Source organism: Vanessa cardui, chromosome 27 (genome assembly GCF_905220365.1).
Source record: "Vanessa cardui chromosome 27, ilVanCard2.1, whole genome shotgun sequence".
NCBI classification, from domain to species: Eukaryota; Metazoa; Arthropoda; class Insecta; order Lepidoptera; family Nymphalidae; genus Vanessa; species Vanessa cardui.
The window spans coordinates 545980-572599 of record NC_061149.1 but is presented as its reverse complement, the minus strand read 5'-3'; the positions used below and the strand labels follow the sequence as shown (position 1 = coordinate 572599).

At 32.1% G+C, this 26620-nt stretch overlaps 2 protein-coding genes across 14 annotated transcripts in view; one reads left to right on the top strand and one right to left on the bottom strand.

Annotated features, from left to right (window-relative positions):
• Positions 1-14415: 14415 nt before the first annotated feature.
• On the bottom strand, positions 14416-15318 carry LOC124541278. Its single transcript, XM_047119184.1, has one exon. It carries the CDS (start codon positions 15262-15264, stop codon positions 14416-14418), a length of 849 nt encoding a protein of 282 aa, XP_046975140.1. The 5' UTR covers positions 15265-15318.
• A 5174-nt stretch (positions 15319-20492) lies between these two features.
• Positions 20493-26620, top strand: part of LOC124540905 (talin-1) — an 80105-nt gene continuing 73977 nt past the window's right edge. For all 13 annotated transcript variants that reach the window (XM_047118679.1, XM_047118676.1, XM_047118668.1 and 10 more), the window contains exon 1: positions 20493-20732. The gene's annotated coding sequence lies outside the window, so the exon portion shown is untranslated. The remainder of the gene's footprint in view (positions 20733-26620) is intronic.

Genomic DNA, 26620 nt, shown 5'->3' with positions numbered 1-26620 from the left:
CATTATCATCACATAGTATAAACAAACTCGCTTACTGCTGTCTCTATGTCTATAGATCTTTCAAATTACGCAACGGATTTTGATGAGTTTTAATAGATAGAGTGATTCGAGAGGAAGGTTTTTGTATATACAACATGGAGAATATAGTAAACAAACACTGATAATTTTAGAAGTTTCTATTGTGTTGCTATAAATAAATGAATTACATAGTATAAACTTTGGGATTATATAATACATGTACAATATTGTATAGAAAAAAAAAATCTGTAGTATATTTAGTATCAGCATTGCCATGCGAAGCCGGGGTATGTAGCTAGTATTAGTTAAATTATAATTCAAATTCCCTTCATAACGCTCTTACAGACGGTTAAAGACTTAAAATATCGTTACATAATAAATATACATACGTCGTTTCATCTCAGAAGTTCGCAGGCAGTATGTAAATGTAGTGTTCAATGACGCGTGCCCCCTAATCGGGGAGGAGGGTTGAGATTTATGAGCACTCCTCGTGTGGAGGGTTCGGAGATATATCTTGATAAAATTGTCTATATTTGGATTAAAATGGACCATTTGTATTGATTTAATTTTTATCAATTTACGATGAATTTATCTCAAATGCTTTTTTTATGAATAAGTATCTTTTTGAAGATTTTTTTTTATATTTAATGTTATTAGAGAAAATATCAATTTTGAAAAGTAGTTCTGTTATTGTCTTTACTCTTAAAATGATGAACCGATTTAAATTAAAGTCGTTGTGGATATCGTTTCAGATCCGGGGAAAGATACGGGCGCCATTTTGTTTAAGTCGCTCCTCAAAAGTGTAAATTGTGGTTAAAGATTTGTGAGCTATAGGTAAAGTTTTATAGATTACAAACGGGTAAATACGCAAACTCAGTTGGTATTCAATATCGATAAGCATGTTTGTCTATCTCTTACGCCTTGACAAATAATTACTAAACCAGTGTTTGTAAGATTGTTATCAGAACACTTTTTTCATCATTCAAGGGGATACATTTGGGGATAAATGGTCGTATGTCTTAACTTCGAAGGATTTTAAATTAATTAATAAATTTCAATACTGGCGAAGCTGTAGGTCCAGCTTGCTTAAATAATCTTTTGAAAAGATGACACATATTTTATTATTAAAATTATTAATTTCGGTATATTTACCATGTTTTTTAATTTTGTTCGGTGGAGCTCGATGTTTCGATATTATCTACGAATGTCTTTTTCACGAGTACAAAAATAGAATAGAATAGAATAGAATACGGTTTATAATATATAAATAAAAAAAACATGGTAAATATACTGAAATTAAAAACTTTAATAATAAAAATAACCATGTTAATTTAAAATCTTACATATTTTATTGTCAGAGCTGTGCTATTCATATATTTTGATTATCATAATGTCTGATAACAAGCTCATGCATAACTCCTCGTTACACATACAACAACAGCCTGTAAATTCCAACTGCTGGGCTAAAGCCCTCCTCTCCTGAAATTTGTCACATGCAGGTTTCCTCACGATGTTTTCCTTCACCGCCGAGTACGAGATCAATTATAAAGACAAATTAAGCACATGAATCAGCGGTGCTTGCCTGGGTATGAACCCGCAATCATCGGTTAAGATACACGCGTTCTAACCACTGTGCCATCTCGACTAATTACACGACAACACTCGACATAATCACAATTATTCGTATGACATTATATTCCATGTACAAAGACTGCTAGAAGTTTTATTATGTATAATGACGATATATATTCTATGGGCGGAAGTTACAAAAGTGCAATTCGCCAAAAAAAGCACATCTCCGAGCAGATCTCGCTACTTCCGGCGCGTATTTCCGCCATGACTCGTCCCTTGTACGTCGAACAACTAGAGTAGCCATCATTTTAACTTAGGCTAGGACCTATAGGGAATATATATAAAAAAAATACTGGTATACTCTGTAATTAAAATGTTTATAAAATATTTTTTTCTAAAAAATAACACCGACTTCAAAGTGATCACTAAAAAAGTAATAAAATAATTTGATTTAAACAAAATATACTAATCATCAAAATCGGTTCATAAATGGCGAAGTAATCGGCGAACAAACACAAAAAAATATTTATATATATTTACGGGTCGAATTGAGAGTGCTCCTTTTTTTTGAAGTCGCTTAAAAATGAGTAATTACTGAGACTCCTGCTGGTACAGACTCCACATTCAAACTGTTGGCAGCCTCATATTTAATACAACATGATAATTATAAAGTGCTTTTATGTGCCTACTTGAAAAGCACCCCGTTTATTGCATCAGTGGCAATCTGCTAATTATTTTCTAAAGAATTGAAATAGCAATATTGCTGGTAACATCGGGTTCAGAAGTAAACAGCTAATTTAAATCTTAATGTTGTCTTAAATTTTCGCGATTATTACACATTTAAATAAACTAGTTATAACGGATTTTAATGGCGTATTTTAATTATTTTGGACATCCCGACATTTCGAGCACTTTACAGCGTTCGTGGTCACGGGTAGTCTATCGTGACCACGAACGTATAACGTTATAACTAGTTTTATTTAATTTAAATCTTGTTCTATCATTGTTTAATTATTTTCTTCATTTCAATGTTTTTATTACAACAGTATTAAATGATAAATGATATAAAATATATCTTTTAATTTGTCTAATTTATAAAATGTAATAATGATGTATATAATTCGTCACATGTTTGTCACTGTACGGAAACATCATAAGAAAACTCACCGAGTGACTGATAAAATTCACCAACTTGTAAGAGAAAGTATCATGAGAAAAACTGAGTAACGGATGAAAATCTTCAACTTTATTATACTGTTTATTTAGTAAAAAATGTATTGTATTTCTTACACTTTACGTCAGGTAGCCTGTTAACATCTTTGCATTCAAATGATAAAACCAAAATTAAAAAAAAAATACGTTAAGAAACGAGTTAAGAAAATTGTCTCAAAAAATATTAGGTTTTTTCTTGATATTAAACAAAAAAAATATAATAATTGATGGTAAGCCTAGCATTGCATCAATTTGTCAGAGACACGATCCATTGTGTTCGTATCTCATAAACATTTATTGCTATATACTTATATTTTATTTTTATAGTTACGATATAGCAAGTCACAGCCTTTTGTTGGAAGAATGATTCGTTACTGCGCCAACTCTTGGAAGACCATTAGTGCTCAGATGGGTTTATGTAATGTCGATTGGCAAATAAATTATATATTATGTAAAGCAAAAATTTAAGATATTTCCTTTTTATACAATTATATTATTTGTTATTATTTTTTATAATATCAGATTGTAGACATTTTTAACTTTGCCTATTATAAAATATAAATATAATGTGTTAAAAACATAATCATAGCCTCATGCTTTAAGTCAATATTTTAAATTTAAGGCGATTAAAATTGTGAACACTGTCTTTTACTATATACTATAATTATAATAAAATCCTCAAAACATAGTGCGTCTTCTGATATACGTTAAATAATCGGAGAATTAATAAATGTATTAATTTGTATTTAAAGTCCTTTGTATTAGTCTTTATTTTTATATAAGTCATCTCGCATTAGTACACGAGCGAGATAGTCCAAGCTATTCAAAACTATTACCTTAGTTTGACATAAAGATATATTATAATATGTTTGACAGCTATCATTTGGAACGTTAACATTATAGTTATTTGATTTTAATCAATTGGTGTGGCTTTTTGTTACTATTATCCCAATTGTCGGTAAATATAAAGCATATGAAGAATTAGTGTGACTATCCGAACGTCATACGTCAAGCTGACAGATGACTTTTAAATGCATTCAATTTTGGCGGGAGAAATCATTGTTATATTGTTTTTGTATCAATATTAGCAAAACAGAAATTGGTTAAAGTATTTTATTATTAATCGTTATTTTATATTCTCGTAATAAATTTATTAAAACAATTCTAAAACATGACAGTTCCGAACAAAAGACGATTACTCGTATAACGCGAGTCATGTTCGGCACTCCGTTAAAACAATATCATTTATGTAGCGATGGCTTCGCGCCAATTCCGGTGACAATTAAAATGTTGTTAATGGTTACAATAACAAATGTCAGTCCCGGAGGGGTGGTTTAGAGATGAGGGTTGAGGGTGATTTGTGTTGCTGTTCATTTGATCTGACGAAAAGTTTAGTAAATTAATATATATTTTTTTGTTAATATAATATATTACTTATTATTAGTTTAGTTATTATTAAGATTTATTTGACTATTTAACTGGATTCTTTATAAAAAAGACAACATACAGCTGTTACGTACATATAGCTGTTTTACATCAGTAAAAGGTTCGATTTGAAATATTATTAGCGATGCTCCCCGGCTTCGCACGGGTACTTGATATTTGACGTTATATGTATTATGACCAATTACATAAAATCATTATAAATTATAGCCTATGTGTTATTCTGATGTATAACCTATATTACTGTAAAATTACATCCAAATCCATTCGGTAGTTTTTTCGTGACATTCATCTTCACAAACATTCGCTTTTACCATATTAGTAGGAATTAATACAAATTGTACAACACATTTTTTTTCTCTTAATATTTAGTATAATATTAGCATAATTAAAACTTTGTTTTACGTTAAGCGAATTTATGTTTATTGAGATACTGTAATTTTATTTCAGCGTCAAACGCGGCGACATTAACGCAAGCCACCCTATCTTTCTGACAAGTTTATTTTTTTTTATTAAGACATAGTCCGTTGAATCCATGCCATAATGCCATTATAACAATATTTTAATTAATTTTATGGGATGAACCGCGGAATAACAAAGATACTAATCATCTAACTGTTATTGTTCTTACAAATGTTATTTTCGCAGATCATTACATTAATCTTGTCGTTTTTGTGGCGGAACGTTCTAAAAAGTTTCAATGGCAGTTATAAAATTAAAAAAAAAAGCTTTTTTATTCTACTTGCAAATTGTAATGTCATATTTGATCATGATTTTTTTTTAAATACATATCAACATGCTTCAATTACATTTGTAAAATGTAATTTGTTAATTTTTTTAAGTCAAAAGCTTGATTCGACTTGCATCCTCTTTATTTTCTGCACATATACTGTTGGAGCTCTTTAAATTGAAACCATAACCGATCTTTTTTGTGCTATATATAAGATTGTAAGCGCCACTTTTGTCTGTATTGCTATAAATAAAAAAGTAAATAAAAATACTTGTTTTTTATTTTTGTTCGGTCAAGCTCGATATTTCAACATTATCTACGAATGTCTTGTTCACGAGACTGCACAAATTTAAAAACATGGTTAATATCCCGAAATCAATAACTTTAATCATAAAAATAACCATGTTAATTTAAATTTATATTATATCTCTCAAATACAAATAATAAATAAAAATGTTAAATTATAGGTTCAAAATTCAAGATTTTAATTTTTTTTCATTATTTTTTGTTCACATCAAGATATTTAATTTTGACGATTTAGCCTTTCTTCATTTAAAATACGTAAATATATTATTAATCATATTGTTACATACTACAGCTTTTATAAAGTACAATTAATCAAAACTGTATATATTTAGAAGATGAGGAGGTTTTAAATGTCTGTGTATCCCCTACACGATCTCATACAATGTAGATAATAGATAACGCGACAGACAGACGACCCCAACGGATAATTTATTACAGCCGTTAAAAATCGATTCTATATCGATACTATTAAATTATAATCTACTAACTTTACATCCCTGCTTCACACAGATACAATAATGGCTGTCAATACTTAGATCGAACACAACTATAATTGATTTTGTTTTGATTTTCGGTTGAAAACGTTGAAATGATCAAATATTAATGTATAAAATATGGATTACTCTGTTCATTGATGAAAACCGCATTAAAATCGGTTGCATAGTTTGAATTTTAAAGCGTACAGAGGGCGAGAACGGCGGGAAGCGATTTTGTTTTATATTAGGTCTTGATGAGATAATCATTATTTATGGTAAATATACTTGTAGTAATTACTTGTTTTTCAGTGTTTGATATTCATTTTGTTTACGTCTAAAATAACAAAACATTATTGCTTTTTAATAATTGTGTAATTGCTTTGCTGACTGTACTGGTTTTCTCAAGGCATATGCTACCTTACACTAAATGCTTCAGAAAATACACTTGGTAATAGCGCTTTCTATTAGGGCATACATAATAATTACAAAAAAACTAGTAGAAATACTAAACAAATATTAATAATTACTTTGTTAATTAATTCAATAAAATAATCTGAAGCAATATAGTTTTAAGTGTAAGAATTTTGCCTTCTTAAAGATACGATATAGATAATCCATTTTAGAAGAAATAAAAAAATATATATATAATTTAGATATATTATATTAATATTTTTTTAACTGGGACACAAAATAAATATTCTTTATTCAACTATGCTCATAAAAGCAATGTTGAAAGTAAAGCAAATAAAGTAAAGCTACCACCGGTTCGGAAGTCGACACTACCGAGAAACTCCCAGAAACGACTACTTTTAGTTATTCTTTACCACCATTTTAATTAAAGAGTATATCAGTGAAGTACAATTAAATTTATATACAAATAATTTGTCTAGAAATCAACAACTAAGGCCACGCTTTTTTATCTCGAACATAATCTTGTATTGACTATATATGCTTTATTTATCAAGGTTTTTTTTTGACATGAGCTTGATTTTTTTAAATGGCCACGCCGAATACCTAACCCTCTGGATGTGTTATATACTTTGCAGTCGAAAACTATGTTTACTTCTGTACTCAAATTACCATCTTTACTCTACACGGGGTCTGTGTCCAAGCTTCCTAAAGGAGTCCAAAAAATTGGAGTCCAAACAATTATTCACACTTTTGTGCATACCTTGATTGCTATGTATATATTTAAAATTGCCATCTTTATCAATGGGCTGGTGATAGTTAATTCCAAAGATGGTCAAAGGTCCCATCATATCTTGAGACGTCTCTGTGTAATGATTATCTGCAGAGATTTGTAGGTTATGTTTAACACACGTCAGGAAAATATCTGTTCGTAGACAAAGCCGAAGATTTGTTCTAGAGTCGCGACCCCTATCGCGAAAGTATTCCTCCATAAATATAATGCGGACTCGTAAACTTGTATGATTTATGAGCTAGGGAGCGATGACTCTAAGATTTGCTATAGTTCGGTATCTGTAGTGCGGAATCGAATGACATTAGGCTTTGAGATATTTTGGATAATATTGTTATGTTCTGAGGGTGATCTATTTTTTATTATTGCTATTTAAAATTACTGGTAAGTAGTGTACCTCTTCAGATATTTCAACGCAAAATAGTAGGTACAAAAAGTTCCAGGTTGAAAGGTGAGTGTGCCCGTTAATTACATGTACAAGGTATACAACATTTAGAAGCTTAATGTGCACACTGCACTACACTCCGGATTTTAGTTGACAATTTACCATCAGGGGACTTATAAAAAAAACTTCTTCGTTTATTATGGCTATTACACGTAGATGGTCCCTATATGTCATAAGCTTTTGCACAAGTACCAACAACTATTGTGTAATTAGTCAACAAATTAAGTCGATCTCTATGTAATAAATATTTTTTAGACTATATATTCAACTTCCTGCGAAAAAGATCAGATGCAAGACCGCTCTATGTGCTTTCCGACAGTTGTACCTCTGACAATTTCAAGACTACAAGTAGTGGCTAAGAAAAATCTTAGGAAAACTCGAAAAAATCGAAGAAAAACCCAATCACTTTCTTTTAGCCTGAAACGGGGCTCGAAACTAGGACTAGGGATGTGCGGTCTAATAATCTAATCACTAAATCAAAGAGGCATTAATTTGACTAACAGACCTGAGACACAGAATCCTGATGAACTTAAGCTGATCACGTGATGTTGTAACACGTACTGAGTTATACCCACTCAACTTGATTGGTTTGACGGAATAAGTCCCTACGTTATATAATCAAACGGCTGACGTTGTGGTCGGAGTATATAATAATATTCATAGTGGTGGAAACATTCCACCGGTATATAAGTCTCTAGCGGAGATTTACAATACATTGGAGAGCTTAAAAACTATGATAACATATCTATACGAACCATTATAACATTATTTTACATATTGTAATTGCAGTAGTTCGGGATGGCCAAAATAATATTATCGTTTTACAATGATGCTTCAATCTCTCTATCTTTTGTTAGAATGCCACGCTTTCGTCCAATTGTTTTCTAATGACAGCTCAATGACATTTAAAATAAGAAATAGTGTTAGATGCCAGTATTAAATGCTATGCTCTATAAAATAATATTAATTACAATTTTACAAATTATTGATTCAATTAATTACAATAATAATTGCATACAATAAAGTAAATTCAATAATTTCTGCTATATTCATAATATGCAATAGTAATGTGATATAAATTATGATATAGAATCAAATATCATAACCTCGTATTGAAGCCTGAGGTTACTCTCGTAACAATATAGTGATAACATAACTTAGAATGAAATCCTAAAATATGAATCTCTCCATTTGATATTTTAAAAGGATGTCTTGTTTTTCAAACAAATATTGTTTTACTTTGACACAATTCAAGGGGTTAATAGCAGTTGGCATTCCTGCCTCTATTCCATGCAGTTACTATTTGCACAGGAGCTCTTTGTGATTTTAGTTTTATATTTACTTTCTAAGTCCTAATTTTATTTAATTTTGAGTCATAAACGAAGGCATTTTAAGATAGTTTTAGGTATATTTAGATTTAAAAAAGTAGCTAATTTATTTTTTACTGTAAAAAAGTAATAAGGCATGTTAATAAATTCTGGTTCATATCGGTATATGATATTAATCGTAAGATAATAATAAAAGACAAGTTGATTTCTGTAATGGATATATCTGAAATTTGTCGTAAGGTTTTCGTACAAGATCTTATAAGGAGACTTGAAAAACGAATGTATGGCCTCTTCTATCTTTTTCCAGAAAGATTTTTTTTTATGGTTTAATAAACAAAACTTCTCAAGAAGAAAGGTAGCCTTTGCCCATCTTTGGTTCATTTGTATATTATTTATATATGTAGTGAATAATTCCTGCGCTCTATGATATATCTATACCAGGGAGGTATCAAGATGTTTGATCTCAACTTGACTGCGCAAACATTAGTGTGTTTGCGTACGTATTAGCGCGGTGTTACATTACGACGTATTTCATTTAAGATAATATATAATACTTAACAGTATTAGTTCACTTAACATGCGATCCTTACATCAACGAGAACAGATAAAAGAAAAACAACATTGTCCTCTAAAGAAAGTCAATCCTTTCTTGGAATTTGCTTCTGAAATAAAATACCGCAAGTGCCTTTGCTTATTAATTTTATAAATGAAATGAAAAAAGGCAAGTTAATAGTTAATTTTCACGAAGAATAATTACAATAATAAATGAAATAGTTTAGTTATATATAATGTTAAAGATAAGTTATTTATAAGACAAGTTTTACCCAGAGGATCGGAATGCGGTTCAACGGGGAAATGCTGCATTCTTGCCACCATTGCACGCGGTCAAGATTTATACAGTAATTATTTTTAGTTCATACCTACTTTTATTTATTTAAACTTTTTTATGTTAATAAAGTTTGTGTCATAAGTTATCCTACTTGGGAATACTGCTGTGTTTATATATATTTTATTGCATGTAATTTTCTTTTTGTTTTTATGTAAAAACTGCTATAATAATAGGACTTGACCACAGATGATATATCTGTGGTTAGTAGCGACATGTTTAATCCACTCCGACTTTAGTGAAACATACAGATTGTTTACTGTCGGCCGACATAAACAAGAACTGGGGGCCAGAGATTTGTTTCAATTCATTAAAGTGAAGCCGTTTGGGGGAAGTTATGAATAATATTTTTATTGCTAGGGGTGGATCCTTCGCACTAATGTACCGCACTGCAGTATTCTGTAAGAACTCGTATCTCACTCGTGAAATGTTGACAGCGGATTCACGAGTTACAGTGTGACGCCATTTTGATACGTGGAACGTTACAATAATTATTATAGTTGCATTACATTTTGATTCACGAACGTTTTGTAATGAGTTTTGTATTGTTTTGTTACATAATATATTTCATTATGTATCATTAAATGATTATTTTTTAGAAATTTTAGTATCTTTTTTTCACGATAATTTAGAGTATAAAGATCGGTTGTTGCTCTGAGCAACAAATTACGAAAGCTATCAATGGAAAGCCGCTAACAGCATCATAGAACACATATGCTCATAGCCTAAGAACTTTTTATGATTAAAAGGAATAAAAAAATTGTTTTGACCAATACAATAAAACTTCTAAATTCTATTCTTCTATAATCTTTGTCTCAAAATAAACATTGCTAAATAAAAAAAAAATGTGGAAATTTGACTTTACATTTAATGGCAGTTAGCAAGTTAAAACATTCAGTAGTTTAATAAAATTAACTCTGTAAATTTTTAGAAACACCAAGAGTAAAATAAAATTTTAAATGTTATATCTTTACATGAAGTTGCCACAACAGAAAAAAAAACACTAAGTTACATTTTTTCATACAAATCAAATAGTCAACTATATGAAATGAGTCTTTCCTTATATTGCTTCAGTAATTATTTTAATTAAAACTATTTGACAAAATGACTTTATGATATTTTTAGTCTGTCGTGAGCTTTTAAAACGTTTCTCTAGGGTGAGATAGTAATTTGCATTCATAATAAAATCCCGCAATCGTTAAGTTTGCCAGCTCATAAAATTCAAAGTCATTAAACATAATTATGACGTCAAGTTTATTTTCAGTTTAAGAATATTTAATTGGAATAAAAAAGTAATTAAAAATTTCGACCAATATATATAATATATTGGTGTAAATATATCAATAATTCGTTGAAATTAGACACTACGTGATGTTTTCTTTCACTGCCGAACACATTAAGCACGTGAAAAATCAGTGGTGCTCGCCTGGGTTTGAAGCCGCAATTATCGGTTAGGACGCATTCTAACCACTGGGCCATATCGGTTCAGGGCAAAGGTTTTCTATAACGGTGAGATCTTCTCTCATTTATATAATTATGTGCAGTACAATAAGCTTTATCTATAATTATATTATAAATGTTAAAGTAACTCTGTCTGTCTTTTGCTCTTTAACTACCAAACCACTGAAACGAATTTGATGAAATTCGATATACTTAAAAAGGATACAAGCTACTTTTTTGGCTAACACATCACAACTAACAAATGCCCTTTAAAAGCGAGCGAAGCCGCGGGCAATAATTAGTTTAGTATAAATATACTTATAGGTTAACGTATAATGCTCCAAATTATTGTATTGAAGACTCAAGTAAACTTCACAATAAACCATTCAGGATTTGTCAATATTTAAACTACAATTTCGGAATGCAGTCTCCAGCGACAATAAACGGCAAGAAATTCATATTTTCTCTTTTCAAATGAACGTATGTATAATGCTCTAATATCGAAAATGACAAAAACTAAAAGCCAAGTAAGATGCCAGCGGTTGCCGGTTTAATATTATTGTTAATTCAGTATAATCTGTCACCCCGTCCGTGAAGCGTGTCGATGGACAAATCGCATCGAATATAGTAAATCTTCTTGATTCAGAAGGACTTGGATGCTGTGACATTTTTACTGGAAGAGACCAAGGTTTTTTTGGTTCTATCATTGTTTCTCATAAATTCTTATTTATTTATATACTAGCTAAATAAACTGAAAACCTTCACATTTTATGAAAATCTGTTTTGTGGCATAGTAATGATTAATTTTTTTTAAATATTGGCGTTAATGTAAAATGTTTGTTTTTCATAGAATATCTTCAAGGTAGTTATAGAAGACAGCCTTTCCTATATTCAGCAGTTCAGAATAAACTTATTTTATCAATAATATTAGCTATGTTATACTTTTTCCACCAACCCGCATTGGAACAGCGTGGTGGAATATATTCCAAACCTTCTCCTCAAAGGGAGAGGAGGACTTTATCCCAGCAGTGGGAATTTACAGGCTGTTGTTGTATACTTTTATATCAGTTTGAAAACACCTCTGTAATTTCAAATGTCATTTAAATCACCATTGGTCTAATTCTAAAATAATTTATTAGAATTGCGATTCGTTAAAAAATTGCGTTAAAACGCAAATGTCAGCAAACATCAGAACAACAACAACAACAGCCTGTAAATTCCCACTGCTGGGCTAAAGTCCTCCTCTCCCTTTGAGGAGAAGGTTTGGAACATATTTCACCACGCTGTTCCAATGCGGGTTGGTGGAATACACATGTGGTAGAATTTCTATGAAATTTGTCACATGCAGGTTTCCTCCCGATGTTTTCCTTCACCGCTGAGCACGAGATGGATTATAAAGACAAATTAAGCACATGAATCAGCGGTGCTTGCCTGGGTTTGAACCCGCAATCATCGGTTAAGATGCACGCGTTCTAACCACTGGGCCATCTCAGCTTGTGAGAACATCAGAACTTGTGATGTCAAATTGGAACTAAATATACTATAGACTTTGTTTATTTAGATCACATTAGAAATTACTAAAATTATATCAGTGTTTCTTTACTATATTATCCATGTATTATACCAAAACCTTCCTTTCGAATCACTCTTTTTCCTGGCTATTTCATCTCATATTAAATTGTTTATTTATATAATACATGAGACAAACAAAAAAAACCCGCTGAGTTTCTTTCGCCGGTTCTTCTCAGGTCAGGGTATTTTCTTTTCCGAACCGGTGGTAGTGTTTCAATTGACCATCAATAAGAAAGTGTAATGCTTCTATATTGAATAAAGTTATTTGAGTTTGAGTTTAAAATAACCGTATCAAAATCCGTTGCGTAGTCTTATAGATTTAAGCATACATAGGGATATAGGGACAGAGAAAGCGACTTTGTTTTATACTGTGTAGTTATGTCTATTCTAGTGATCGTATCCTCCGCGCTGTTGCTGATATAACAAAGCGCGGGCACTTAGCAGATCAATTCGGCTGTCAATATTTGTGAGCACTTGTTCCGCGGAACCCTAACTCGGAGGGTTCCTTCATTAGCCTCGTTTATTTGCGATGTGTAATGTTGCGTGATATTTTAATATTTGTAACTTTATCGTTTCGATATTTTTAAATTTTCGATGTTTATTCCCAAACTGCGTTATACAATAAAAATATTAAATTTATTTTTGTTTATATATTGCATGCATTTTATATAATACTAGCTATCCGTCCCGGCTTTGCAAGAGTTTTAGGTATATACGTGAGGTATAAGGTATATTCATGACCTTATGTGGAATCAATCTGATCTAAGTTTTATCACAGTCAGATTAATGGTTAAGGTAGGAAAGCATTCATTTTAATTTGCAGTATTTAGATTTCAGGTCGGATAACTATATGACATATTTTTATAGTAGAGCGGAGTAAAATGATAATAATTTAATTGAAAACAATTTACATACCTGTGTAATTGATGTGGCGATAAAATAATCGCGAAGTCAAAAAAGCTCGGGATTAAATTAAAGAACTATTTTTGAAAGCAAGTAAAAACTACCCACAAAATGATTTAGTTAATGCATTTAATCAGGTACCAAGATTTTGCTGAAAGTTAAAGTATATATAGGCATCCTTAGTCGAGGCCTCTATTTTTAAATGTTCGTCATCGAAAAATGGCGGTCTTGAATGTCGACAAAACTGTTTTCGTTACTTTGGAAGTGAAATTAAAGTGGATTTATGTAGTTTAGTGAAATATTGTTGTATTACAAATGAAGATATATTAATCAAGAACTGTTTGTAGTTACTCATATAGCAGAATTATCAACAAAACACTTGTGATATTAAAAAATACGGTATGTTTTGAATGCTTCCTTTTGTCATTGGAATGGACTATATATACATACATATTTTCAAACTCATGAGTAATTTTTCGTTACTAATGACAAAAATGAAAATTTGTTATTTCACATTTCACTAATATTTAAAAGATAAACCTGTTTTTATTTCCGTCGATCGGTCGAGAGCTTAAATAAAGTAATATACATTATGGATTTCCGAAAATTTACGTTTTGGACATCGAGGAAACTCTTGTTGGAAATTATAGGTTATATTAAAATTGATATATATATAATTGAGTAAAATAGTGTTGTATTATAAATAAAGACATATTAGTCGCACAGCATAGCCGAGGTATTTGAAAATCCCGTGCTACGCAAATCTATAGCCGAAATCAGCTAACTAAGACATCATCAAAATTGCTAAAACTTTATTCTTTCTGTAAGTATATATTATAGTGTAAATCAAAAATATAAAGTCACAAAAACATTAAAACACAAAATACTACCCATATGACGTCGTGTGCGTCAATTTTAAGATCCAATTGGAGTAGTACGATACGTTCGTGAATATCGCGAACTTCACGTCGCAATCCCTCGGCTTTCGCGCCAAAATCCCCACCAACTTGTCGCCATTGTACAACGGACCGAATTCGTGTATAAAGCAGTCGTCGTACTTCGTCAAATCGATACAAATCATGCTCTCATTCAAATCGACACCAAAACTCTCATGGCAATCGGCCGCCGATGTTATTTTAACTTGCAATTTGTCGAAATCATTGATGAGATAAACGCGTCTGTCCATCGTGGAAACTGTCTTCCAGATGCTGGCTTCGCAAGTATCAACTGAGCTCTCGTCGAATACCGAAGGCTTTATTGAAAACGGATAATCGTCTACATTAAACTTAGCGACCGCTATGTCGTACAACGGTGCGGTGTTGTTTATGTGAAATTTCTCATGAATCCTCCAAAACAAAATTGGAAAAGATCGCGTAACGTTCTGAGCGAAGTCGTTTAATAGTAGGACACGATGTGTTGCCCCTTTATGTCTGCAGTGACCGGAAGTGACGACCCATTTGACTAGCACGACACTCGCGAAGCAGGAAAACGTCCAGGTTCGAGATGAATTCCGAGCAATCGCAGCGACGTAGGGGAATCTCTCAGCGATTGGGTAATTCTTGACTTCGTTCAACGGGATTGCGATCGACTTCGCGACGTGGTACACTCCAGTTCCCGGCAAGTAATCCCTCTTCCTTTCCTCCACTGTGATGTCAGTGGCGAACTTAACCATCACGCACACAGCCATAATGGCCACCACTATTATAACGGTCAAGAGGACACAAGCGGCTTTCATGATGGTGGTTCAATAGTTTGGTTTTGACCAGGTGACAGGTCTGTTTTTGATAGAATTTTGATTACTGTCTATTTTCCGTTGAATAAGCAAAGACCTTCTATTATGCAGCCTCGATGTTATTTTTTATATAAATTGTTTTTAATTCAATATTTTGTAGCGCTAAAAAGTAGTCCGGGTAAATTGTGAATAAATAAATATATATTTAGTACAACGAAGACACGTTGTATATGTATAGTTTATTTCGAAGCAAAGGTTGCCAAAAGTATAAAAACTAAGTACAGGATACTTTTAAACAAAAATATACGTTTTTAGGCTTTATATAGTCTGGAGAAGACTACATTACAAATTTTTTTTTTATTTATTTATAATTCTTTATTGCACACCACAAACAGAAACAAAAAAGAAAGTAACATAAAATTAATAAAATACAAAAAAAAGGATTAAAAAAAAAAACAAAACAAAAGAAGTACATTAAAAGTGTTGTACAATGGGCGGACTTATGGCTTTTTAGCCATCTCTTCCAGACAACCCAATCAAAGGGAGAATCCAAAACCATCGGCGTAGGCGGTGCAGTCATAAACTTACATACAAATAGTTACACACTAATACTTATACTTCTTATATATATATAAATATATATACATATATATTATATATAAATAATATATATCTCTATCATACACTAATACATACTTAAGATAATAAAATGATATAAAAATACATATAATTACATAATAATGTTATAAAATAATTAATTAAAGTCGTCTGAATTATTATTTAGGTAATAGTTTTTAACGGCTCTTTTAAAAACTGAAATAGATGGAGCCTTTTTAATGTTTACTGGAAGGGCATTCCATAACCTTATGGCCTGTACAGTAAACGATTTGTTTAGAAATTTAGTTTTGTGTACAGGCATTTTAAGTGTTAGGTACCGCTTAGATCTTAAAGACAAAGGATCACCAAGAAATTCAAATTTATCTTTTAAATATGTAGGAAAACTATAGTTAAATAGCGCACAGTACAGAAGAGAAAGAATGTGTAAGTTCCGGCGAAGACGTATAGGAAGCCACTTGAGTTTTGAACGATATTCGGAGACATGGTCATATTTTCGTAGGCAAAATATGAATCGAATAGCAATATTTTGAAGTCGCTCAAGTTTATTCAGTTGGTCCTCGGTGAGATCAGGATAGCTTGCATCTGCGTAATCTAGAATTGATAAAAGGAGAGAGTTTGCTAGCATAATTTTGGTAGGAATTGGAAGTACAGATTGGAGTCGCCGCAATGAGCTCAACGCAGCGAATATTTTCCTACTGACCTCTTTTATTTGTACTGACCATGATAGCGTCTGGTCTAAATACACACCGAGATCTCTAACGTTAGAGTAGTAGGCTATTGTAGTACCTCTGTATTCCACAGATGGTAAATTTAATAAATCTACCCTAGAGATCATGCCTGGACTACCAATTATGATTGCCTGCGATTTACTTGGATTGATGTTAAGTCCGTATCGCTTGCTCCACTCAGAGATTGAAACAAGATCGTCATTAATAGCATCAATCGCTGCAGGAAGATCTTGAAGTGATGCATGTCGATAAATCTGGATATCGTCTGCATACATATGGTAGAGAGAAGAAATGCTTGAAGTGATAGAATTAATAAAAATTGAAAAGAGTAAAGGAGATAAGACGCCACCTTGAGGAACCCCTGCCTGAACATCACACCATGAGGAGAAAGACTCATTATGGCGAATACGATGTCGTCGGCCTTTGAGGTAACTTTGAAACCAATCTACCACTGATGGAGATATGTTAATAGAACTTAACAAACTCAAAAGGATGTCATGATCAACACAATTAAATGCGTTGCTAAAATCCAATAAAATTAAAATTGTGAGTTGTTTATTATCCATGGCTGCACGAATGTCATCAGTAACCTTCACCAGAGCAGAGACCGTACTATGACCCGCGCGGAAGCCCGACTGGAGAGAGTTGAGGATGGAGTGATTGTTAAGGAAAGTGTTTATTTGTTGAAAAACTATTTTTTCTAAAATTTTGGAAAGAAATGGAAGAATGGAAATCGGTCTGTAATCGGAGTTGTTAATAGGATTAGGTTTTTTGGGAAGTGGTATGATATGAGCACCTTTCCAAGCATCAGGGAATGTGCTACGGGTGATGGAGTAATTTAGGATGTGCACTAAAGTAGGAGCAATAATGTCAAGGATGGGAATAATCATTTTACGGCTTATGCAGTCAGTACCAACGGCATTCGAAGACGTGGATAATATGTTCTTCTTAACATCACATTCAGTGATAGAGGAAAATGTAAACGGTGGAAATATAGAAGTTGGTTGCGAGGAAAGAATATTAAGCGTGCAATGCTTATCAACACTATCAAGTACAGAATGTGAAGAGAAATGCTTATTTAAAAGCTCAACGTCAATTTTAATGGGAGAGTTATGTGCTGATTTACCAAATTCTTTGCCTGTAACGTAAAGTTACGGGTAAAGTTTTATACCATGCTATATTTTAATCAAAGAGCTATATTTTTTCCCTTTTTATCACACTTGATTTTCAAAATTTAATTTCTGTTACATGTCTTATGTTTGTTTAACCACTAATTTTACTCGTGAGAATTCAAGGCGGATAACAATTTAAATATTACGCGTTCATTAGTTCACGCTATTCTACACAAGATGGCGGTCGTTGTTCTATCGATCGGCAAACGAAAAATGTTTAGAGCGAGCTTTGAAGCAGCCAACATTTAGGGTAGACTTTGTTAATAGAAACTTATTTATAAAGAAAAAGAAATATTTGGATTTCAATTAATTGAAATTGAATTATTTCATTCAATATTATGCACTCCATTACGTAATATAAAACAAAGTCGCCTACCTCTGTGTGATTTATATCTTTAAAATTACAAAACCGATTTTGATGCGATTGATTTTTTTATTTTGAACTTATTTAGCTCGTGTTTTGTTTTTAAATAGGGCAACCGGAGTTACTGACCTGGGGGGCTTCTATAAGAGAAGAGGCAAATATTTACTAATAATCTTAAATAAAATAGATATAGTATATTCCAATGGAAGTACGAATAAAGGTACACAAACTTATGATTTACATATTTCATTCGATTAGCTAATAACTCGCAATATTGTGCATTATTTAGAATTTGTGATTATATCTTTTTATAATAAAAAACTATTGCACTATTTATATCCACTTTAATCATTCAAAACGCTATTCTTATATAGCTTAGAACTCTCTTGATCCATGCTAACATTAAAACTACTGGTCCGATTTAAATGAAATTTGGTACACAAATAGTCTAGAACCTGAGAACGGACATAGGCTACTTTTATTTAAATAAAGAGGTCTTATCAAATTTATATTTAAAGTTCATTTGGAAATATATTCATATTTTCCAACAACTAGATAGTAGGTACTAACAGCTAGTTCCAATATAAAAGTCGAAATATTGCACATTGGAGAAACGTTCCACCGTCATAAATTACCCTTAAATGGGAAATAACAAGCTGATACTTTATTCACAAGACTAACCAAAACAATATCGGCGCTGCTCCTGTAAAAGTCGCTATGCGTTTTTTTCATATTTTTCGATTGCTGTGCCGTTTTCATCGTTATTTCAATATATGGAAATTTCGATGTATGAAAAAAAATCAAAATCAAAATAAACTTTATTCAAGTGGGCTTTTACAAGCACTTTTGAATCGTCATTTAACAATTAAGTTAAGCTACCACCGGTTCGGAAAGTAGATTCTACCGAGAAGAACCGGCAAGAAACTCAGTAGTTACTCTTTTTCAATATTTAAAAAAATACAGTCATTTTAGTTAATACAATTATTTAAATTAATATATCCTGTCTGGAAGTCAACAGAATTAATATCGCATAGCTAAATTTGTAAACTTTTTAACTATAGAAGTAATGACAAAACTTAAAAAAATGTAAAAATACAGTTCGTGCGTATTGAAATCGTGATTAAAACGATGTAACAATCGAAAAATATAAAAAAAAAACACATAGGGACTTTTGCAGAAGCAACGTTGATATGCAAGTAAAGTAAAGTTTAGCCTAGATGTAAATATAGGTGCCAAATAAAAATAATCAGTACTAGTGCGGTTTACTAACATATAACTGTAATCATACGTAAATACTCAGACTATTCCTCATAAAATAACTGAATCCTAAATGACTTTTTTTGTGTGAAGTATTGCTGTTGGCCCTACTGGCCTTTACAGCGTCACCGGACTTTCAGGCGAGCACTAATGTCCTCAGCCCTGAGGTTGAGCGCTGACCTCGGATTTAAAGTTCGTCCTGAGGGTGTCTCCTATGAGATCGCACCTCGGCTCAGAACGAAGTCGGTGGGGTAACCTCAGTGACAGCCAATATTACTTATTTATATCGACTGCGAGACAGTCCTGATAATATTTAACATATATTACATTAAATCAACAACAACAACAGCCTGTAAATTTCCCACTGTTGGGCTAAGGCCTCATCTCCCTTTGAGGAGAATGTGGAACATATTCCACCACGCTGTTCCAATGCGGGTTAATTGCGCATATGGCTGAATTTCAATTAAATTAAACACATGCAGGTTTCCTCACGATGTTTTCCTTCACTGCCAAGTATGAGAAGAATTATAAACAAAAACTAAGCACATATATATAGTGGTGCTGTAGAAAACCGCATCAAAATCCATTGCGCAGTTTTAAAACCTAAAGATAAAAGATTTAAGCATACATACATACATTAAGGATATAGGGACAGAGAAAGCGACTTTGTTTTATACTATGTTGTGAGTGGTGATACTGATAAAAAATCTTTTTACTTTAACATGTGCATTTTTTCAACGTATACAACCTAAATGATGTAACGCAGTAATATGTAGTCAAACCCACGTACTGTTTAAACTCGATGAAAATGTACTTAATATTTGAAACGAGGTCATAACCCAAATAAGGTTCTGAATAAACCATTTTGTCATCTTGATAAATAGCACTAAAAGTGTTTCCATTTAAAAGAATAAAAATAACGATGAGTCAAGAATGTTATAATTTTGCGCGAAATCGCCCTCTCAGTGTGTTATGAATCAGCTGCTACGAAAAAATCAATACTACACTGTCTGCATGCAGATATAACCCTACTTTATGGCTTTAGAACGACTTAAACGTTCCAAAATTGAGACTAATATTCATTTTATAGTGTACATGGCCTTGTTTTGGTGAATATTAGGCGAAATTAACATCAACTGTGATAATTAGAGAGGCAAAAATTAAATTAACACTGCTGTGAACATAGCTGCAGGTGAAAAAGCAGTTGATTAACTACTCACCAGATGGCGCAGTGTACTCGTGATGTTGTTACATACTGTAAGGGCGTGTGAGTGCTTGTGTAAAAAATTAAGTGTTTCGTGATATTTCAAGCGCTAATGGACAACAAAATTGGTAAGTAAACGTTAATAACTATGCTAGGAACGATATAAAATAATAACAAAGCTTCAAACATAGATGTAACTTCTTAAAAAATAAGAATCCGTACATCTGTCTGATCAGACGTATAACCCGATCGAATTTAGGTCGCGTCATTAGTGCTGCGCTTCCTATTGCTCCCGTTCAATACTATTCGGTCGGGTTGTACTCCCGCCATCTTGTGAGTTGAGCTTTCAGGATTTTGTATAAATATAATTATTGATCGAAAGCTGCTTGTAACCTAATTTTGATATTATTCCCATTCATTGTTATTTATCGCTTGTGGAAACCAATTTAAATAAATGTTGTATTCATTCACATTTCTAGTGATGTGAGTCATAGTTTTGTTGACATTATGAAATCTTAGTTCAGGTTAGTTTTACATTGGTTTTATGGGTTAATATTATTAGATTTATTATTATAGATATAATAGATTATTATTTACACCCTGTAAATGTTGTAGTTCATAGCTTTTTTTATTTTATCTTGGTGTTTCGGTATTCTTTTAGCACGTAAAGCAACGAGTAGCAAAGGTGACATCACAAATTCTAAATAGATTTCACGGTTAATGTGTTTTAAGAAAAACTCGAACATTGTAGAGGCGTAATATTGCTCTCCGTAGTCTGTCGCTATAGTAAACAAGTCAATTTTATTCATTCAATTCGTATTCAATACAATTTAACGGCTTCGATCTGTAAAAACATTTTTGCTGAAATTGATTCTGTTTTTCTGGTCTCCTTGGCATTATGTCTAAATATTCTATTTTTTACATTATATACCCATCTGCATTAAATTGCCATGCTTATTTCGGCGAGTCCCTGTAATGCTAGACACAATATTTTCATCAATATTAATCAATAAAGTCAAGTATGTGTTGTTACTCTGTGTAAATTATTTTTGTTCCAAATTATCTATTACAAAATTACTAAATTTTATAATTACCAAACTAACATACGAATTACAATGTCATTAATCAAATAAAATGTCTTACACTTTGAATTTTTATTAAATAGGTAAGAGGCAGGGTATGTACCCATGTAAGTGGTAAGTGGTCACCACCACGGCCCATACACATGAGACTAATAAATATTAAGAATTCCTTACATGTTCAATACAAGCTCAATTTTGGTAACTAAGATCTTGTATATTTTGTGCCAGTAGTTACAACAAATCTGATCGGTTGTACCTACCTATATGGCCATGCCCACACTGCACAAGGCACCACCAACAAAAACAAACTTTAACATACAGAAGTAAATAGATTATATTGCATGATTAAAAGAATAAAATAGTTATATATCTGGATTTCAATTATGTATTTTAATGATATCGACAACCTTTCTATAATTACTTTCATATAAATATGTATTTTGAGTAATTTGCAGTCATTAAAGACTTATTCAGAGAAAAGTTCTCCATTACCTCAAGCTATTACATAGTATATAATGTTTTTCCTTGACTTTGATTAAAAAACTATTATACTTCAGTCAAATCGACTCCAAAAAATTCATAATCAATCAGGTATATAATATCTAATAAGAATAAGTCAAGAAGAATCAATTATATTGTAATTTAATTTATTTTATGCTTGAATTAAATCAACTCAAATTATTTATATTAAATAGGCAATAGATAAAGGTGTTATGAATCATGTTACAGAATTACATAGAATGTAAAGCTATATCAGGTATGTGTTAATTGTACTAGGAACTAACAATAATATAAGTAGTTACACTTGTTGCAAAATGTAGTACATAATCGATACTATCATTGACAATAATATTACCAAGCTTGTTTGGTTTCTTAAAATGGACCAATTAGATGACTCCATAACTGTCTTTATACTGAATAAAATGTGTAATGTCGGTGCACTGCCAGCATTTGCATGTAATTCAATCAGTTCTTTTTTAAGTATTGGATAGAATTTGTATCATTACATTGGGTCAGCGATGAATAAATTATCTCTGTGTGTCATGTAATGCTCGGTTCTGATATTTTACAATATGTGTAGCCTAATGTGAAAGTCAAATGGGGATTGACATAGCTTAGCTTGTAAGTTCATAGTGGTTTCATGTACCTATTAATAAACACAGTCAAAAGTCACCAAGAATCTTGTTTGGTAACTTTTTTCTCTATTATATACTAACTGATACCACGACTGCGTGCGCGTTTATATGCGTTTAATTTAACAAACACATTATACCTAGTTGAAACCAATGAAAGACCCTCAAAATTGGTCCAGCCAATCTAGAGATTAGCCGGAACAAACAGACGGACATACAAACAGATATATATACATATACATTTAGTAAAAGGCGGTTATTTTAAGTACAGACAGACACTCAAATTTTTTATATGTTTAATGAGTATGCTGTCATTGCAAGACGAACAATAATTACGTCTACCCTTGGTGCCTCTGATTACACTGGCTCAATACAGATTGAAATAGGAACACAGCAATACAAAGTATTGATGTTTGGCAATGGAATAACTAACATATGACTCATAGCAGGCATACTACTAATATTACTATGTGTAACATACGATCACTGACCGGCTCGTTTGACTAGGTGCTAGTTTATACGGCTTCAAAACCTGGGTGGCGTTTAAATAGTTATTGTATTCTCAGTAGCAATTGGAAGCTGGTAGTGATCACTCTTCAGAGAAATTTTAAAGATGTTGATCTTATGTGCTTGGTGCTCATGTCTTTGCGCACAGATTGGGCACAATATCTGCAGTTACCTGTGGTTTGAGATAGGAGCACGTTATTATCATCATAATAGTGATTATAGTTCAACGTAATACGTGTGATATGATCTTAATAAGTCCATAATGATATTAAGATATATTTTATTATACACTCGTACCTTACTATAAATGGCCGGTTCTTGAATATATAATGCTTCCTACATAGCTCAATGTGACTGGTATATAATGACATAAGATTTTAATGCTATGTATTAAGAATTTTTTTTTTTATGGTATCTCGAGCGTCAGAAATCTTCCGAAGGTTGCAGATACAATAATGATGTAGGACACTTATTTGAAGTGCTAATTGCATCGTTTATAATTGCTTAACAGCAAATCGTAATGGTTTGAATGGTGCGTTGGTGTTATAAAATTTATTGTAATTTTCTGTCGTCAAAAATCACAAGTAGCTAAAAGTTAAGATCTTGGTACAAGCAAGCTAAGCTATGAGGATGGAGCGTGATGTTTCCTACCGTATCAGGTCGGAGATATATGATCTCACTTGTGTATGTTTTGAGATATGATAATATACTATTATTGTCCAAAAAATCGTTTTCAAGACCATACAACAAGAAATACAAGACTATTTCTATGCTTTTTAAACTCAAACATATGTAAGAGATAGCATCATTTTTAGAATATATATTTTCTAACTCGCGTAAAAAATGAATTTTGTTCCTGTATGATATATACAGTTGGAAATCTCTTTCGATTCATTTACTCATAGACCCATAAAATACAGAAATGTGCTGGTTGCATCCACGAACTGGCCTAGATGTAAAGTAAATAGGGCAATATTAGTCATGTCCACTGAATGCTATGCTATACATTGGTTAGTCTTAATTTTTAACATTTCGAATCTCCATCAGAAACTTCCATAATGCTAATAAAGACATGTAATAATATTGCAAATGAGTACTATATATAGGTTTTAAAAATCCAACAAAGTTCACTGTTGGGCTTCGTCTTCATTAAGAAAAATGTTTTAATTGTGATATTTCTTGGAAATAATTATATACGGGCTCAAATTTAAAAATAGATAGATAAGATAAATAAGAAAAAGATACGACAAAATTACGCCCAAAATATCTTTACAAATATAAAAGAAAAAATGATGGCCTTATACAGACAAGGCAACAAATTTGTTGATAATCATCCGAATTAAAACAGTAAGCATATAATTTTAATATATATAAATATATTCGTGTTCAAACATAAAATTGTGGGACCTGGAAATATGTGACGACTATGTAAAAGAAGGCGTGCTTTTTTTACATATGGGTAGGCTTTACAAAAATACTCGGGCCCCTGTGGAGGAGAACTGGTTTGTGTTGGATTCTTACCCCATTAAGGGCCACCTTCGCGAGAGTTTAAAGAATTGTTTCCATATAACGCATCTGTGGCCTCTCCCATGCGGTGCTTCAATCGTGGCTCTTCGCTTTCCTCGATTAGAAATGTAACTATTCACTGAATGCAACTACAAAACAGTCTCTGTGCTGTATGGGGCCGAAATATTTTGTAATTTGAAATCTTCGATTTTTTGAAGATCGTTGGCAATTCTAGATATACATTAAGGTCTTAATTGCTGGTTTTCTAATTACTTCATTATAACACCAGAAAATTGGTACTTTTACGATCATAATTCTCTTTTAGTCTAAAAAAAAAACAATGTAATGTCACGGTACTTGATAAGGGCTTCTATCGACAAACAGTTCACCTAATACCACCACGATTTTCCACTGCAGGCTAATCAATACCCTTGTTACGGGTATCATCATCTCATTCAGGTTTCTGTACGATATATATTGTTAAGCAATATTAGTCGCCCTCGACGTCTCTCGCGTTTTAGGTTGATGGTTGTCATGTGTTAGGCAAAAAAGGTAGCCCATGTCCTTTGTTGGAGTTCATGTTTGCTTCATACCAAATTTCATGAAATTCTGTTCAGCGGTGGAAGAACGACAGACAGACAGAGTTACTTTCACATGTATAATATTAATATAAATTAATGAACTACATTAAATTCGGCGGAATTATGTATATTTGGTACATCTAATGTTTCATATATGTAGCTTTATAAATATATCTTAATATATGCATGTTCAAAGCGTTGCTCATCCAGTGGTTCCGCGCCCGAAAACTGCAGGAAGCTGCGAAACACATTATACAGCTATTATACGGTTGCGCTAAAAATAACTTACTTGATTGGAATAATGTTTTAGTTTTTAGGCGAAATAACTAGAAGCAAATTTTCAGTTTATTTTACTTCGCTGGTTAGTATTTGTGGGTGCAATTTTTCATGATTTACAATCACTTCGATTTCCGACCTTTTAGTGGTAATCAATCTAGTTTTTCCAATTTTTGGGTTCAACTTGGCAAGAATCGTCAGTATGCCAAAAAGGTACTCGTACTTTAGATATTGTGCCGCGAATCAACAATTCTAAGTATAGTTGTGTTTCGGTTTAAAGGGTAAGTTAGCTAGTGGAATTGCATACACAGGGGATCTAACATCGTAGTTTCCAAGATTGGCGTATTTGCCAGACCAGGAATATTCAATATTTCTCACAGTGCCATTATTGTGTATGGACTGTGGTAACTTACAAAAGCCCTGATGAAAGATGTCCCTTTGCCTATTATCTTGTATATGGCTGGACTATCCATAATATACAGATTTTAGTTCTACAGTTCCTAGAACAGTATTCTCATTAATTTCTTTTTATTGTAATGAACATGTTCAATTACTGCACGAAAATAAATAAATAAATAAACCAACATGGGAACAGTGATGTTTGTGTTTTCTACACCTTTGCCCAACTGTGGGATGTTTGTTATGAAAACTATGTAATGTTTTATGTGTTTTATCAAAACATACGCCGTGAACATAAATACGATACGATAGTCTTGTTTCCTCGAAGCGAAATTTAAATAGAATTGATGTTTTCTTTGGCATAAGAATTGGTTAATTTTTTTTAGTTTAAATCAATTAGGTCAAGCTCAAATAGTGACACTGATTTTTGTAAAATACTAGCGATCTGCCCCGACATTGCAAGGGTGCAATACTCATATTAAAATATACTATAGAATTTGTTTATTTTCAACATAACATTCCAAAAAAAACG

Bases quoted from the DNA above. Each gene is read 5' to 3' on its own strand.
- LOC124541278 (XM_047119184.1), bottom strand. From the start codon at position 15,264: ATGAAAGCCGCTTGTGTCCTCTTGACCGTTATAATAGTGGTGGCCATT.